At 38.8% G+C, this 12253-nt stretch overlaps 1 protein-coding gene across 6 annotated transcripts in view; it reads right to left on the bottom strand.

Annotated features, from left to right (window-relative positions):
* Nucleotides 1–12253, bottom strand: part of DMD (dystrophin) — a 1292219-nt gene that overhangs the window by 778455 nt on the left and 501511 nt on the right. For all 6 annotated transcript variants that reach the window (XM_074604145.1, XM_074604126.1, XM_074604154.1 and 3 more), the window contains 2 exons: nt 6618–6719; nt 6406–6513 (listed from right to left, as the gene is read on the bottom strand). In XM_074604145.1, coding sequence (XP_074460246.1) covers nt 6406–6513; nt 6618–6719 — 210 coding nt within the window. The remainder of the gene's footprint in view (nt 1–6405; nt 6514–6617; nt 6720–12253) is intronic.

Genomic DNA, 12253 nt, shown 5'->3' with positions numbered 1-12253 from the left:
AAACGCCGCACAGCAGGCGTAAGAGAAAGGAGTGAGAAAAACGTGACAGAAACAGCCTTGCAGACACTGAGGTCAGAGAAGATGGAGGGGGAGGAAGTGCTCCAGGTGCCAGAGCAGAGATTCTCCTGCAGAGAAGGAGACTCTCTGCACGGTGAAGATTATGGTGATGCAGGTTGTCCCCATGCAGGCCATGAAGGACCCCATGCCGAAGCAAGTGGATGGGCCTTAAGGAAGCTGTGACCATGTGGAGAGCCTGGGCTGGAGCAGGCTCCTGGCAGGACCTGTGAACCCGTGGAGAGGAGCCCATGCTGGAGTAGGTTTGCTGGCAGGACCTGTGGCCCTGCAGGGGACCCAGGCTGGAGCAGTCTGTTCCTGAAGGACTGCACCCTGTGGGAAGGATGCATGTTGCAGCAGTTCAGGAAGGCCTGTCTCCCAGGGGTGGGACCCCACGCTGAAGCAGGGAAACAGTACGACTCTGAGCAATCCTAGAACAGGAATCCTTCTATGGAGATTTTGGTTCAGGAACAATCTCAGTCTTTCTGCTTACTCAAAACCTTTATTACTCTCTGAAAATATATGCATACTGACTACCAGTTTAACAACTATTCGTAAAGGAAACCTTATTTTTAAGCAGTAATAGTGCTTACTATCAGGAATCCTGTCTTAAATACAATTAACAGTGTATTTCCTCCCACTTGAGGAACATGAGATAAAATTACTATAGAGAAGACACTGATGTATTTCTGCATCAGCAAGCAGTAGTTAAATCCTGATTCTTTCAGAAGTCTCCTGGACTGCAAATACGCATGAAAACTACCAGCTGCTCTTTCTTATTTTACCTTCTATTTGTTACTATGTGATGTAATGATTAATGTGATGTCAGAGTCAACATTTTTTTCATGCTGTGAACAGCATCTCAACAGACTTAATTTAACTTCAGGCAATTTAGAAGTCTTAGGACCTCGTAGGAGGGTTGCAGAATTTCAAGTGAGCAGTCATAATGCTAAATGGTTTAATAAAATACCTTCAGAAATTTCCTTCAGGCTTAAGAGACGTAAATCTGGCTAAAGAACAAGACCTTAATCTTGCCAAGTTGTGCATATGAGAGAGACAGGAAAAACAGGCTGGAAGCTCTTATGCTGTATCATGACATCAAACCTAAAATTCCTAAGAGCTAACAGGATAAACTAAGACTGTAGATTCCTGCTGGATATGATCAGACAAGTGAGGGGCTCAGATACCATTTGTTAAGAATATAAACATTTTTATATTAGTAAAAGAATGTATGTTTATCACCTTAACAGACTCACCTTTACAATTCTGGAACAAGCTGGCCTAATTATAAAAGCAATTTTTTGTGACAGCTTCTCCTTTACTAGATCCAAACACATCTCTATGGCCAAAATAACAAATGCCAAAAGCCACGCATGATTTGCATGTCAGGGTCAGGACACCATGATCCCATTTTCCCCTACTTCTAAAAGCCAGTCCAAGAGTGGAAGAATATATTCCCTGATAAGAATTTTCATGTGGGTAATGCATTAATACAAATTCTCTTTGAGTCAGAGAATAAAATAGTGAATCTTTATCCACAAAACTCCTGACAATTTGACATGGTGTGAAAGTAAAAACCCATACTCTCCGGAATTTGGAGATGACTGCTACTAGGTCTAAAACCTGATAGAGGAATTCCAAAAGCAGAAAATATTTTTATGCTACAAATCAAAGAGACTAAACAGGCAGTGTTTCTCCAGCATACCATCAACATTTAAACATCTGAAGTATTGTATTGCACTATGGATCAGCTGTTTCTGAAAACATCAAAGTTATTCATGTCCAAAAAAGATTAAGTTGCTATTAATAAACCCCGCCTGTTCTGTCAAGGATGACATAATTCTTGTTGAGATTCAGGGGAATGGAAGAATCACTTTGCTCTGGTGTTCAGACATTCAGTTTCATGAAAGACCGTTAATGCTTTCATGACAGTAATGCTTAACAATTTAAGGTAGCAACCTAATTAAATTCTTAAGAGTGTGTATTTATTTCATTAACCAAATTTATGAAAATACTACTAAAGGAAAATATTTCCCTCTTAAAATCATATTTCCAAGTGATTCTGAAAGGTACCCAAACTGGTCTTACCCATAATACTTTCAAACCATGAACAGATTGCTATTTCATAATTTGCAATAAACATTTCAACTCCCAGTTCCTATTTCCTCCAGCAACTCACTGAAATCCACAAGTATTAATTTATTGAATAAATCTGATTTTCTTGCCATAAATTTTTCTTTATGAAGGTACTGTAAAGCATCCTGAGTTGCCTCTAATTCATTATGCATTAATAAAAGTCTGGCTTGAAGTCAACTTCAAGACTGCTTGCATGTTAGCTTACAAGAATTTCCAAGAAACATGAGACAACTGACTACATGAAGTGTTCCTTTCCTTGACAAAGAAATTGACTTAATTTTAAGTAATCTTTAATCAAAATCCAAGTCTGCACTTCTAAATATATGCCTTTATTAGTCCCTAAAGAGTTACGGAAGGAAAAAGGAAGAAAAAATAATCACAGTTTCTTAAGATTATGCTGACAAGCATACTTTGGAGTCTTGACTTTTGGGAATGAAAAATCAACAAATATTAACTTCCTAGTCATTCTATGAATCAACAGGGATATTTACCACTAATTCTGGACCAGCTGCAAGGTAGTTATGAATTAAACGATCAAGCTACAAGGATTTTATTTTTTTTTTAAAGAAAAAACCCTATACGTTTCTATACGTGAGGATAAAATACGGTAAATTTAAAAACACCACATTTACTTAAGCTTCAGAAACACCATGGTATTTTTATTGAACAAACCCCCAGATGTTTCTACTTTTAATACAGAAGGACAAGTAGGACATCAATCCTAAAATAATTTTTAAAAATCTAAGGTTGAGCCTACTGTATAACCAAATAGTTAATAATGACTTGAGAATCCTTCATGCCTGAAAATTCTAGTACATAAACTATAAAACCAAGTCTTGATACAATGCCTAGGACACTTTTTCACACCTATTTGACTAAACAAGTAATAATAGTTCTGTTTAAACTGAAGGTTACCAATGAAGTTCCTATTTACAGCAATAATAATTTACCTATTTTAACAAAAGCATGGACACAAATGTTTCCATTTCTCTAAATGCATAGTCATTGTTATGTACAAAAATAGCACATACCATACTACTTTCTTTACAAAGGTCCTAATGCTATAAACCCATTTGCAAGTGTAGGCTCTGACAAGTTTTCTGTCTCTATAGGCGCAGCATCTTTCTAGGCCAGTCAAACCTATATTCCCTCCATAAAAACGATGCATAGTAGAGTACTTTCTGAAGAGTGAGGTAGAGGACATGTTGAAAAGGGTGCATTTTATGTATGTAATTAGATTTCCTGAAATACAGTTGAAATATAGTTGCAAAGTAATACTAATGTCAGCATCTCACAAGTATAGAGTTTTTAGCTTTTTCAAATTCAAGGAATGTATAACAGGTTTTGCTGTATGATAAGTATTTGCTCATATGCATCTGTCTTTGTACATATACATATATATTCAGTCTCACACATAGAGCTACAAGAAGGAGTAGAAAGGTTAAGGAGCATCAGGGAGTCTGAGAAAGAGATAGACTCATGGAACCATATTCTACCTTCCCTGAGACAAAAACAGGAACAACCACCAGGAAAAACCCAAGATCAAGGGGATCCTGCATCCTCCCCACAACAGGCTGAAGGCGGTACCCTAAAGGAAAGGAGTGAATGGAGGTAGGTCCTCGCTTCATGCAGCAGGTGAACTCCTTCCTCGCCCCCCTCTCCTTTGCAGGTGCCTCTGTACGATGGGTATGAGGCTCTGGATATGGAAAGCTGCAGTGATCATGCACTGGTGGAGTTCGCAGCCCTGAGGGATATGGGTCAGGCAAAAAGTAAGGTTAGGACCTTGAATTTTAGGAAAGCAAAATTCCAGCTGTTTAGGGAGTAACTCAGTAGGATCCCCGGGAAACCATCCTCAGGGACAAGGGAGCAGAACAGAGCTGGCAGATCTTTAAGGATGCTTTGCATAGACCACAAGAGGTCTTGATCCCCAGGTGTGAGAAATTAGAAAAGGAAGGCAAGAAACCAGCATGGCTGAGTCAAGACCTGCTGGTCAAACTAAAGGGCAAGTAAGAGATGCACAGGCAGTGTAAGGAGGGACAGGTATCCTGGGAAGAGTATAGGGACACTCCCCGGTTTAGTAAGGATGGAGTGAGGAAGGCCAAGGTGCAGCTGGAGCTGAACTGGCAAGGGACGCAAAAATAAGAAGGGCTTCTGTAGATATGTCAATCGGAAAAGGAAGGTCAAAGAGTGTACCCCCCCACCCAAGACTGGCAAACTGGTAATAACAGACAAGGAGAAGGCTGAGGTACCCAGCAACTTTTTTGCCTCAGTCTTCACTGGCAACCTCTCTTCCCACACCTCTTGAATGGATTGACCACAAGGCAGCAACTGGGGGAGCAAAGTCCCTCCCACTGTAAGAGAAGATCAGGCTTGTGACCACCCGAGGAACCGAACATCTATGGGACCTGACGAGATGCACCCGAGAGTCCTGAGGGAATTGGCTGATGTAGTTACCAAGCCACACTCCATGATACTTGAAAAGTCATGGCAGTCAGGTGAAGTCCCCAGTGACTGGAAAAAGGGAAACATTGCACCCATTTTTAAACAGGGTAGAAAGGAGGACCCTGGGAACTATCAACCTGTCAGCCACACCTCTGTGCCTGGGAAGATCATAGAACAGATCCATCTAAAAGCTATGCTAAGGCACATGAAGGACAGGAAGTGATTCGAGACAGCCAGCATGGCTTCACCAAGGGCAAGTCCTGCCTGACCAACCTCGTGGCCTTCTGTGATGGAGTCACTACATCAGTGGACAAGGGAAGAGCTACTGATATCAACTTTCTGGACTTCCGTGAAGCATTTGACACAGTTCCACACAACATTCTTTTCTCTAAATTGGAGAGGTATGGATTTGATAGGTGGACTGTTCAGTGGATGAGGAATTGGTTGGATGGTCACATCCAAAGGATAGTGGTCAATGGCTCTACATCCAGATGGAGACTGGAGACAAGAGGTGTCCCTCAGGGGTCCATACAGGGACCAGTACTGTTTAATATCTTCATCAATGATATAGACAGTGGGATCAAGTGCATCGTCAGGAATTTTGCAGACAACACAAAGCTGAGCGGTGCAGCTGACACACTGGAGGGACAGGATGCCATCCAGAGAGAGGGACCTGGTTGGGCTTGACAAATGGGCCCGTGTGAACCTCGTGAAGTTCAACAAGGCCAAGTGCAGGGTCCTGCACCTGGGTTGGGGCAATACAGGCTGGGGGATGAAAGGATTGTGAGCAGCCTTGCCAAGAAGGACTTGGGGGTACTGGTGGATGCAAAGCTGGACATCAGCTGGCACTGTGTGCTCACAGCCCAGAAAACCAACTGTATCCTGGGTTACATCAAAAGAAGCGTGTCCAGCAGGTTGAGGGAGCCGACTTTGCCCCTAATACTCCATTCTGGTGAGACCTCACCTGGAGTACTGTGTCCAGTTCTGGAGTCTTCAGCACAGGAAAGGCATGGACCTGTTGGAGTGGGTCCAGAGGAGGGCCACAAAGATGATCAGAGGGCCGCAACCCCTCTCCTATGAGGACAGGCTGAGAGAGTTGAGGCTGTTCTGCCTAGAGAAGGGAAAGCTGTGAGAAGACCTTATTGCAGCCTTTCAGTACTTTCCTGGGGCCTACAGGAAAGATGGAGACAAACTTTTTATCAAGGCCAGTTTCAATAGAACAAGAGTTTTAAACTAAAATAGGGTAGATTTAGACTAGATATAAGGAAGAAATGTTTTATGCTGAAGGTGGTGAAGCACTGGAACAGGTTGCCCAGAGAGGTGGTAGATGCCCCATCCCTGGAAACATTCAAGGTCAGGTTGGACAGGGCTCTGAGCAACCTGATCTAGTTGAAGATGTCCCTGCTCATTGCAGGGGAGCTGGACTGGATGACCTTTGAAAGTCCTTTCCAATCCAAACTATTATGATTCTAATATATACATCAATAGTATCAACAAAGAAACTTCAGTATAAAAGCATACATATTTTTGGGACACCCAAATGCTATTTCAGTTCAGAAACTTTTGACTGAAGAGACAATCTGTACTTATTGGTTCCTTTATCAGCAAGGCCATGGACCAACCCATTCCATCCCTGCGAGACAACATCCATTCCCAAAGTGTGAAACAGCTGTTCTGTTAAACCATATTGTCTGAGAGTAGGATAAAGCCACCTGCACTCAGACTCATGAATAAGAGAATTGAACATAAAATAGGGGAATGAAAAATACATACAGCTAATTGTTGTAGATTAGTCAGCATTTCATTTTGATCTTTAAAGCCAGTTGTATGAATTTTGCTCACAGCATCCTCTTTCTCAGTAAGCCATGCATCAAAAAGGCACTGAAAGAAAATTGGAGAGAAGAGAACAGAGAGGCTTCAGTCAGGCCTTTTCTAGTGCAATTTTTTGAAGAACATTCCTATTTATAACTGCTAAAACTACTTACCTGCTCTTCTGCAAAGTGCTGCCATTTACGAAGAATATCTTGCAGAAGGATCCATCGGTCTTCTGTCCACCTGCAGATGACTGCCCACCGGTTTCCAAAGTGCTAGAAAGAAACACAACAGAGGTTTGCATCTGTTTACTTTTTTTTTTTTTTTAAACAAGGCAATCCGATTTTCCTGTGGCATTACAAATTTTTGTGAAAACCCTTTCATAATTCACTTTTTACAGTCCTAAGCCCTTCAAATATATTGCATGTCACACTGAAATGGATCTTATCACCATTTGAAATAAAACCAAAGTGGAGAGAACAGGAAAAGCAATACAGCCAAAAAGTGAGAATTTTAATACTAATTTAGACACATTTTTCAATTAACTCTCTGGCACTATGCTCTCAAAAAAACCTCAGTTTCAAAACCTTACAACGCCCAAACCATAACTACTTGAAATGTAATTATGGTGGTCCAAAGATGTGATCAAAGCAAAAAAGCATCTGGTTCTTAAGTTGTACCATCAGTGCAGTTGATCTAAATTTTTACCTATTTTAAAATATTGCAGTGGGAAATGCCCCCCACACCCTATAAGCTAACACACCAGAACAAATCCCACTAAGGTTTCACAGATATTTGCAGCATACGCTACTATATGCTTTTTAAAAGTACACAAAACACAGCCTTGTTTTTTTCCCTTATTTTAATTGAAATCAAGCGTTATCACTTTAATTTCCTACTACCCTTTACTGAAAAATGCTTAAGACAGAGGATGAGTCTTAATACTGCTGTGATGGTGCAATATACTATAAAACCTTTATTGCAACAATTTGCAATGATTTAATTACTATCTCTAATCAACTAGCACAATGCTAATTTTAAAACATGCCAATTCTTAAACAGCTCAAACACGTTACACAGTAATACAGAGAAGTATTTCTTTTCAGTCACTTACTGCATGAATATGAAGTAGGTTTTGAGGAAGTTGGTTTGTTTGCTTTTTTTTAGGCTTCATAATAGGATCATGGTTTTGGTATGCATTTGGAATTATGTAAGGGGTATTTGGCATCTTGTCTAATTAGATCTAGACAAAAACCAAGCAATTTTGCAAATCTAAGAATGGGATTTCTTTTCACGTGTGTTAGTGTTTCCTTGCCATAAAACATAATGTGATCAAAGATCACAATTCAAGCAAACACAAAAAAGTTCAGGTTTTGAACGTGAGTATTTCAGATGGCTAATTTCAATATTAACAGAAACAAATACCTAATGGTGAAACATCTGTGCCCTCAACTTATCAGGAAACAGAGTACAACATATTTTACCCATTCATCATTAAATAAAATCGCATTACAATGAACAAAATTATTCTTAGCCAGCTATTTTAAATTTTCTTCTTTTTTTCCAATTACTTTTTTCGTTTTATAAAAAAATCATGATTTCGTAAATAGTATTTATTAAATACTACGTATACCGCAATGTGCACTCAATAATGCCTTTTCCGCAAAATTTATATTTTGACTCATTTCATTGATTTCAAAAACTACAAAACTTAATATAAAAAGTGATGAATTATATTTAGCTTCATTTGACCTGAATCTGATTGCATTTCCAGTTTAGCTCAAGACAGTCTCAACCTCTCCATCCTCCAACCCCAGAAGACAACCTAGCAGATCTGCAATATCTAGCAGTCGTTCAGCTTTTTTATGTTTAATTTGAACATTTTTTTTTTACCTTGACTGCTTTGCTTGCTAATTACTAGTACAAAAGTCATAAGCATATCATTCCTCATAGCTCAAATGCTTGAAATCTGAACCCTGATCCAAGACTCTGTCTTTCCTAGTAATTCCCATAATTGAGGATGATTATTATTAACTTCTCAAAAACACTGTATATGATTCAATGAAGTGGCTTCTTGCTATTCTTTAACAAAGTCCAAGTTAAGTACTTCATTTTCCCTATATGTCCTTTTTTACCAGTATCACAGGAGAAAAATCTCTTAATTTCTAAAATACATACAAATGGTGAGGTGAATCACATTTGATTGGTTTCATGCCTGATTTACAATGAAGTTTATGGACACTCATTACGTAATGCATTTTAAAAGCACAATTACAGTTTTTACTGAAGGATTCATAAACTATCCCAAAATGAAGCAGCAATGGTTTTGGCACCTCTGATTTAGATTAACGTTTTTTTAAAAATCTTTTCATGACCAGACATCTTGCCATTGGTAATGCAGGTGTAGACCAGAATAAATTACACTGCACAAATTTAGCCAATAGTTTGCAGCTGTCTGAAATTTTGAATACAAGAAAAACGACAAGGTTTTTGACAAGAAAAACCTCTAAAAAAGAATGAATGGACTTTCATAGGCTTTACATTTTTCTGAAGAAAGTTAAATTTGTAAAGTGTACACAGTTCCATGTGAATACATACCATACATAACCACCCATAAATCAAGTAATCGCACATATTGAATGTCCTGGTCATTGATATAGAACCATCGTTTTCCTTCATGTCTACGACAGCAATAGCAACAGGCACGCACACATAGGGGTGTCACGTATGTTCTCAGTTATTTAATTTCTCCGTATGTGTCAGCATATTGTATTTGATTGCTGTCCTGGTTTGAGGTAAAATAGGACCAACTTCCTGTTCGTTAATTTTACTTCTTAGCTAAGCCTTTTCTAACTCTCTGAAATTAACAGCATATTGTGCCAAAACCTGTTCATTCTCAGAGTGATAAGTCCTGATGTTTATACTTTATGCCAAGGAATGGTATGCAGAGAGGCTCTTGCTTATACTTATTGCTGTAACAACCAAGGTCTGCTAATTTCGTTATTTGCCCCGTTGGAGAGTCGGAAATGGAAAAGCGTAGAGGGGTTGCACCGACAGCGAGGACAGGACAGGACAGGTGACCCAAAACTGACCAAGAGGGTATTCCACCCAATCCGCATCATGCTCAGTATAAAGGCTGAGGGATCAAAGGGTCAGGTCTCTTTCTTTAATGGCCGACATCCGAGGAAGACCCTGACAGTTCATCTGCCTTTGATCCCAATCTGTGGGTTCCTGACTCCAGATCTGGAATCCAGTTCCTACCTGTCGGAGAGTCCAGTCTGAGACTTTCCCAGTGCCTGCCGGTGATATCATCATGGGAGCTTGATACAGTTTTGTATATATTGTACCTGTTTCATTATCTCCTTTGTATTTTATTATTAATATTTCATTAAAGTAGTTTACTTCCTTCTAAACTCATAAATCTCATTATTCCTCCTCTCCTTGGAGTGAAAGGTGAGGGGAGAGCATGTGTCATCTTGTCACTGGCCTAAACCATGACAATTGCTTAAATTTAAGTTACGCTAATCACAGACTAAGCCTCAAACTAATTACTTATCTTTATGTCTATGCTACTTTTTATATCAGACTTCTATTATATTGCATTCTTTTAATGTTTTATAAATAAAGCAGTAAATCTTTTGATAGTTTTCTACAAAAACCCTTATATCTGAGTAATTTTTTAGTATCTCATGTTCAAGCAGCTCACTTTTAACAGTCCTCCCAAAGAAATAGTTTGCTCTCAACATCAGCAGTAACACCTTCATTAACTTGCCTTTATCACTGTGATATACCTTGAAAAATACTTTTTGTTTGTTCATCTAGAAAATACCAAAAACTCAAGAGTACAAGACCAAATATCTGGCTTGGCATTTACTCTAAAAAATGCAGTGATTTGTATACTACAAAAGTTTTTCTACATCAATACTAAATACAATTTTCAGCGTATGATTCCAAAGAGCTGCAAAATCTACTTTTTTTTTGTCTCAGTAGTTTGACAAGACATGTTATTTTAATAAAATAAGTATATGACTAACTAACTGCACTGATAAAAGGCTTGATACTGTGACCTGCCTAAAACCTGTTATTTCTCATCAGAGATCATAACAACCATGACACCAAGATAGACTGTTTGGTTGAACAGGTTTAAGACACAAAGTTTCAAGACAGAAATACCATGTCAGGACTGTCTACTTATAAAGTAGACATTGACTACTAAATGACAACTTTATTTGACTCATTTGACATCTTTGCTTCCTTATTCACACCAAACAGTAGTTGCTGCTGTAAATAGTCTGTGTGATGCCCAGAAACTTGGACGGTACAACGGGTTTTGTTCCCAACACCTGAGAAAACAGGTCTCCAGAGAAGCTGACTGAATCCACAGTAAAAAGTAAAAAGCCTTCCTGCTCCCCTGAAATGCCCTAGCTGGAATTTTCAGAGAAATCTACATGCAAAAGGAACTTTTTTTTTTTGTATTGAGAGGACTCAGAAAGAATATTCTTTATGACTACAAAAAGCAGAAGATAAAATATTCCTAGTTTGCAAAAAGGTCAAAGTAAGGAAACATGAGAACAGGAGAAAATGAGTAAAACCAACACAACCCCTGGGAACACTGCAGTGAATGTATAAAAAGTGAAATAATATGCCTCAAGTCTGCAACTAATAGAAGAGGTTTTTTGAAAGATGCTTTTTTAATAAAGTACAGCTATCCACTCCTTAAAGTGACACCAAATAGTGGAAACACGGCTTTGTCTATATACAAAATTAATTAAAAAAAAATAAATGTCTAGCACATTCACAGAATTTCTCCCATGTAGCAATAAGCAGTGTGTGTAGTTCTTTAACATTCCTCACTTATTTTGACGTATTTTTACAAGAACTACCCATACATCATCTTCAATCAAAGGACAGTACCCTGAATAATATGACTACATAATAGACAGTGTAAATTACACTCTCAGCTCCTTTCTCTCAGCAGGGGAAAAGGCCATCAAGAAGCATTTGATACATTTAATGCAGATCTCTTTCCAGCACAGACCCCGACCCCTGAAGCCTGGGGAGGACTCCAATTTGAGCTGTCTCACAAGAGTCCTTAAGGGACCTATTGTCTGCTGGGCATAATTAGAGAAAAACTCCCTGCCTTCATGGCTTCTGTATGTTATCCAGCCATTTCTCTGGGCCAAACATAATTGCCCACACTCTCCTGAGAAATGAGTCAGACTACTGCAACAGATTTGCTAGTACAATCCTCCGATTTTGCAGCACTAAATACAGATTGGAGCCTTACTCACCCGCTGCCTTTTTGGTAAGACTCTGGATTGAGCTTAATTGGGTCTAGAAGTTACAAGTCTAAAGAGTCAGTTCTCAGCAGCAGCATAAATAGATAGAGGGTCAGAACATGTCACACACTGTTGTGTCAAGTAACCAATGTTATATAAAAGTAGTTTTAATATTCACGCTCACCTAGGCTAACTGTAATCACTCAGACTACCCCTTAGGCCAACAGCTATTTGGAAGAGAAGCACAGTAATTGTGTTTAATTTTCTTTTTCCAAGCAATGTTAACTTTTCTATGGGTAATTTGTTTCAGGGGACACTTTAAGCTTCTATGCCACTAGCTGTCTCTTAAAAAGATTTTGTTTTTTTTCATATGTAATAAATCTTAAGAGCTTCTACAATATTCATTTGAAGCCAGTATGGATTCTTGTCATCCTGCTAAGAGTTTAAAAATCTGTAAATGATCTTTTTATGGCTTTTAACATTTTTTTTATACAGATGCATGCATAAATATATGCATTATATACATATAT

This window comes from Larus michahellis, chromosome 1, assembly GCF_964199755.1.
Source record: "Larus michahellis chromosome 1, bLarMic1.1, whole genome shotgun sequence".
Taxonomy (NCBI): domain Eukaryota; kingdom Metazoa; phylum Chordata; class Aves; order Charadriiformes; family Laridae; genus Larus; species Larus michahellis.
The sequence above is the reverse complement of the archived record's forward strand: the minus strand, read 5'-3'. Positions and strand labels throughout refer to the sequence as shown.